This window comes from Stegostoma tigrinum, chromosome 22 (genome assembly GCF_030684315.1).
Source record: "Stegostoma tigrinum isolate sSteTig4 chromosome 22, sSteTig4.hap1, whole genome shotgun sequence".
NCBI lineage: Eukaryota > Metazoa > Chordata > Chondrichthyes > Orectolobiformes > Stegostomatidae > Stegostoma > Stegostoma tigrinum.
The window spans coordinates 40156494-40162493 of NC_081375.1; the positions used below are offsets into that span (position 1 = coordinate 40156494).

Here is a 6000-nt window from a genome sequence, read left to right on the forward strand (position 1 = left end):
ATATGACTGAAATGGACTAGAACCCCCCCCCCCCCCCCACTCCAGATGGCACAGGTGCTATGATTACCTGTCACCTGTCTTTCACCTCTCTCGGCCTGTACTTGAAGCCTGGAATCTGTGAGGCCGATGGCCCACCGTTAAATGTTATTGCTGTTTGTGGAGCTATGGCCAGCTCTGGCTCATAGAGAGTCTGTTAAAGAGGAGAAAAGCCAAGTGCCATCAATTTGCAGGGTTATTGCATCTATTGGTCATGCACAATGAACCCCACGTACTGTACCCAAGCTAATTTCTAGGCCCGTGTTACAGGCTTGCGATTAAAAAGATTTTTAAAAGTACTGACTAAATTCTAGAAAATCAACACTGAAGGAAACTCTGTCGCTATGATAGGCTCGTGTTAAGAAAAACCAGGCTTAATTGTGTTTGAAAAATGCCAAGCAAATCATATCTTTCACTGATAGCGTTTTACACATTACAATGACAAAATCTAAAATCATTCATAAAACACTTTGTGGTCATTTTTTTTAAATGCTTGTGGAGTATGGAAACTGTTTAAGTCTGTTTGAGAAGTAGCTATATATAATCACTATTGTGGGCAATCTGTGCTTTTGGAAAGTATTTTGTTGCTTTTGTTTGAGTTCAAATCACTGAGTGAAAATTAAGGAGTTGCTGTATAAAGACTTGCAAATTAGATTCTCTTTTATTTGGAGTTTATGAAAATCCTGTATGAACCATAAAATTTCTTGGCAAGGTGGTTCTGAGTTTTTCTCAAATAAAGCCAAAGTGAATGTATTGTGTAAACAGTGAGATCCCATCGGACCCAGCATTGTGCTTTAATTGGTTTAAATCTCAAGAGCAAATCAAAGATTGGCTCAATCAGAAGGCACAAAGGATAATTACACATTCAACTGTAAAGGAACAGCAAAAGACAGTCAGTGGGTTCCATGGAGCTATTAACTCCGATACTGGATAGAAATGAGTTTGGAAGCTGAGACAGAAACAAAGTTATCTTAATTAATTGAGGGAGAGAAGAGCTGTAAAAAGTGAAAGAATAGTCCAAATACAATAGGACAGGAAGGGTTGGGGAATTGAGTTTAAAAGTAGCAAATGCCAATCAATGTGCACAAATTCAGGGAATAGAAAACAAATGCTGGGAATGTAAGATTGACAGTAACGATCTTCTAAAAGTGAAAATATAAAAGGCTTCAACTATAATTGAGTGTAACATGAAAATACTGCAGAGATTTGATTTTAAAATTCATAGCCTTATATTCAATGCCTTGCTATCTCACTCTTCTTTGTCTCTCTAATATCTTCTATCCTTCAACCTTCCAACAACTCTACATTCTTCCACAAAAGACTTCTTACACATTCTACCCATTGCAAGGTGTGTTTTCAGCTGTCTGGAACCCTAAACTCTGAACTTGCCCCTCTAAAGCTCTGTGCATCTCCAGGTTTATTTGCTCCATTAAATTCACCCATGAAACTTCTCTATTTGATCAAACTTCCTCGTTCTAAGCATTCCTTCTGCACAGTGTCAGATTTGTCTGATTATGTTCCTGTAAAACACTTTGGAATGGCCTACAACTTTGGAAGCCTCAATACAAAATACAACTTAATGTTGATAGTTCATGCAAACAATCAGCATTCAGCACAGCATATAAGGGAGTCAAAAGAGGCACATTGCCTCGCACAGGAAATGTAAAAGTCAAGGAAATAAAGGAACTCAATTATTATTTCATTTTTCTTGAATTGTTGTCCAAAATGTTTCTTGCACAAAATAAAAGCTCAAAAAACAATATCTAGAACTATGGGGACGAAAGGCCAGCCTGAGCAAAGGAAAAGTAGTGGACTGGTTGCTGTCATACCCCTGTTTAATTTTACTGTCTATTGATTTGAACGGGGGAGGGAGAAAAAGTTGTGTGAGAACATATAGAGGAAATTTGTTCCCTGTGAAAGTTAAATTGTATTTCCGTTGTACCCAAACTAAATTTTAGCATTATTAAAATATTTGAATTCTAGATAATTTTTCTTATGTGATTTTTTTTCAAGATATAAATTTATGTTTCTACAGGGGCCTGATGCCTAAAACACTGGATGGACAAATCACCATGGAGAAAACACCAAGTTACTTTGTTACCAAGGAAGCAGCTGCCAGAATCTATGCAATGTCCAAGGATGCCAAGCTGATAGTGGTTGTTCGGGATCCTGTCACGCGGGCTATTTCTGACTATACGCAAACTCTCTCGAAGAAACCAGATATCCCCAGTTTTGAGAGTTTGGCCTTCAAAAACAGGACTACAGGCCTGATTGACACCTCGTGGAGTGCTATTCAGATTGGCATCTATGCCAAACACTTGGAGAATTGGCTTCTTTATTTCCCCATGGGCCAGATTCTGTTTGTGAGTGGAGAGAGGCTGATCAGTGACCCAGCAGGTGAACTAGGCAAAGTACAAGATTTTCTGGGTCTGAAGAGAATCATCACAGACAAACATTTCTATTTCAACAAGACCAAGGGCTTTCCCTGCTTGAAGAAGCCAGAGGGCAGCAGCAAACCCCACTGCCTGGGCAAAACAAAAGGCAGAACCCATCCCAACATTGACCCAGAGGTGGTTCAGAGGCTGAGGGACTTTTACCGGCCTTTCAACATGAAGTTTTACCAAATGACAGGACAGAACTTCGGCTGGGATAACTGAAATATTAAGCATGTAGAATATTACCAATGAGACTTTTTTGAGTAAAATAATAAGATGAAAAGATATACTGAGTAAATGTGGACATGATGCTGTTGCTACTTTATCCTGATGTTCAAATATGCATTTTTTTGAGTTATTTATTTAAACTATTAGCTACATATTACAAAATGTTATAGAATGAGCACTCTAGCACATCTGCATTAGAGTTCAGTTTAACTTGGAATTATTTAGAAGTTTTAGACACTTGTTATCTCAAAATTGCAAAACCCTTTCACAGAAATTGTTATTTTTACATACAGAGTTGCTGATTCTTTGTATTATCATAATATTTTATTCACAGATTGCTTTAACTGAGGGTGCTATTTCTGTATTGGGTAATTTCTTTTACCTCATATATGAGTTTTTAAAAGCACACATTTAATAAAGGTTACGGGTATTTATAACAGTATCAGTTGCAATTGGGAGTCACTATTTACCTTAAAGACATGGTTTGACTTTGTTTTTGCTATATCCTCACCTGTCTCTAAGAGTGAAGCAGTCATTTCAGAAGTAAGAGGGGAAAGGTTTGTTTTGCTGAGTGGTTGGAAGCCAGATCACAAAGTGCAGAATTTTAAGGGATTAACACTGGCCTGAAATACTTAAAGGAGGACTGCACCTCACATGGTAGTAAACTTTTGTTTTGAAAAGATAGAGGGATTCACTGAGGAAATTTTAAAAATCGTGGGTGTCTATGATTGTTGCTGCAATTTTGAATTGGTTGCATGCATTGCACCTGCTGGAATTATGAAAAATAATATTGCAAGCACACAGAGCAGGCAGTTCTAACTGCTTGGTCCTGAAGATCAAAGGCATTCTGAGAAAGGGTCACCGGACCCAAAACGTTAACTCTGTTTTCTTCTCCACAGATGCTGCCAGACCTGCTGAGCTTTTCCAGCAACTTTGTTTGTGTTCCTCACTTACAGCATCCACAGTTATTTTGATTTTCAAAGACAATCAATAATGTATTTCCAAAACTTTCTGGCTTCATTGTTTCATTGCATGGCTTATTTGGCATACTTCAAAGAGTGGTTATTTCCCAAGAGCTGCTACCTTAAATTGGAGTGAAAGGAGATTCGTTCGTTCATTCATTCATTCATGTGCTGTACTTAAAGGCAAGACCTTGCCCCGTATGCTGATGCTTTATCCTGAAGAGAGATAACAATCTGCAAATTATGCCGTAACAAAATAATGGGAGAGCAATGCTCTTAACTCATTTGCTCTTGTGTAGATATGTAAATAGGTCATCCTAGCTGGCTTATTATTGTGCATTACAGATTGGTATGAAACATTTTTATCAGATCCCAAAGTCTGGCATTTACTGAGAAAAGACCTGTGAGTTTGATCCACTGCCATTTCATATCTAAGGAATCTGTGGAAAGGTAAGGGCACATCATGAGTTGTGAATCGCTCCATGATGCAGGATAATTCATACCACTCCTAAAAACATGTTCACCTAAATCTCACTGATGTGCTGGGACACCATATGATTGAGGATATGATATTTCTAGAGCCTCCTCTGCTTATTTGTTTAATTATCTACTGCCATTTATGATTGGAAGTGGCAGGACTGCAGAGCTGAGATTTTACCCATTGATGTAGGATTGATGTGCTTTGTCAATTTCAGCATGTTGCATGCTGCATCCACTGTTTGACATGTAAGTAATCCTGTATTGTAGTTTCGCCATTTTAACACTTGTTTTTATGTATTCCTGGTACTGCTCCTGGTCTGCCCTTCTGCACTGTTCATTGAACCTGATTTGCACCCAAGCTTGATGATAGAGTGGGGCATTTGCTGGGCCATGAATTTACAGATTCTGGTTGAATTATGATTCTACTGCTGCTGATGGCTTTCGCAATCTCTCGGAATTCCAGTTGCTAGATCTGTACAAAAAAATATGCCCTTTAGCACTGCAGAAGTGGAACACAACACAATAGAAACGTGGTTGCTGTATTAGTAGTCTGTGGGGCAGCTTTTCCAATTTTGGCACAAGCCCTTGGAGGAGTTTTTATGAAGGAGGACTATGCATGGCCAACAGAACTGTATTTGTGTTGTAGTTTCTGGTGTCTAAGTGCACATTAAGCGGTCAGTCTGGTTTCACTCACTACCTTAGGTTTTATTGTAGTTTCATCAAACTGAGGAGATTTCTGGACCATTGCTATGGGTTTGAAATTGCGTGAAGGCTGGATCAAGTCATGATGGCAGATTTCTTTCTCTACAGGCCATTAGGGAAACATCCATCTTTATAACAATAGCTTCATGGACACCATTAGGTTAGATATGAATTTCAGATTTTTGAATTCAATTCAAATTCCATCATCTGCCCTGGTGGGATTCAGACTTACATCCCCAATCAATTACAACAAAAACAGAAGTTGCCTGAAAAGCTCAACAAGCTTGGCAGCATCTGTGAAGAAAAATCACAGTCAACATTTTGGGTCCGGTGACCCTTCCTCAGAACTTCCCCAACCATCAGCCTGGGGATCTGGATTATTAGTCCAGTGACATAATTACTTCAGAGACAGTAAGGACTGCAGATGCTGGAAGCTAGAATCAATAAATATAGCGCTGGAAAAGTACAACAGGTCAGACAGCTTCTGAAGAGCAGGGAAATCAACATCTTGGACTAAAACCCTTTGTCAGGACTAGGGAGGTGGAGGGGCTACTTCACCTTGGGAGCTGACAGCCCAATGACCTGAATATTGACTTTGCCAGCTTCACAATCTCTCCAACCCCAACCTGTCCATCTTTCTACTCACCTATCCACTTCACCCTTCCCACTGACCAACGAAAACAACCCTCACTTACATCCACCTATCTCCATTCCACCTACCCTACCAGTCCAACCCTACTGCCTCTATTTATATCTTGGGTCCCCTTCCCCCTCTCCCTCCCCAGTCCTGACGAAGGAATTTGGCCTGAAACTTTGATTTTCCTCCTCCTTGGATGCTGTCTGACCTGTGTTTATCCAGCTCAACATTTATTGAACATTAATAACACTGTTAACCCTACTGCCTCACCTTCTGCGCTGCAACAATTTTGTGATTCTATAAAAGGGAACAGTTAAAACTCCAGGTAGATTTTTTAAGCTGCTAATTTTTTTTTATTTTATCTTCCTGGATTATCACTTCTTGGTCTATAAATCTCCCTGGCTAAGGAGATAATCTATCATCCAATCATTCACCAAGGTTCCAGACAGCCCTGAGCAAAGTGCAAAGGACAAAATATCCCAAATTTCAAAATGCATATTCATACAGCATTGATAGAAAA

General features: G+C 39.3%; 1 protein-coding gene across 1 annotated transcript in view; it reads left to right on the forward strand.

Moving 5' to 3' along the window:
* Positions 1-3120, forward strand: part of LOC125463877 (heparan sulfate glucosamine 3-O-sulfotransferase 3A1-like) — a 147736-nt gene extending 144616 nt beyond the window's left edge. The window contains exon 2 of the mRNA XM_048555649.1: positions 2072-3120. Coding sequence (XP_048411606.1) covers positions 2072-2693 — 622 coding nt within the window. The 3' untranslated portion in view covers positions 2694-3120. The remainder of the gene's footprint in view (positions 1-2071) is intronic.
* Positions 3121-6000: the final 2880 nt, after the last annotated feature.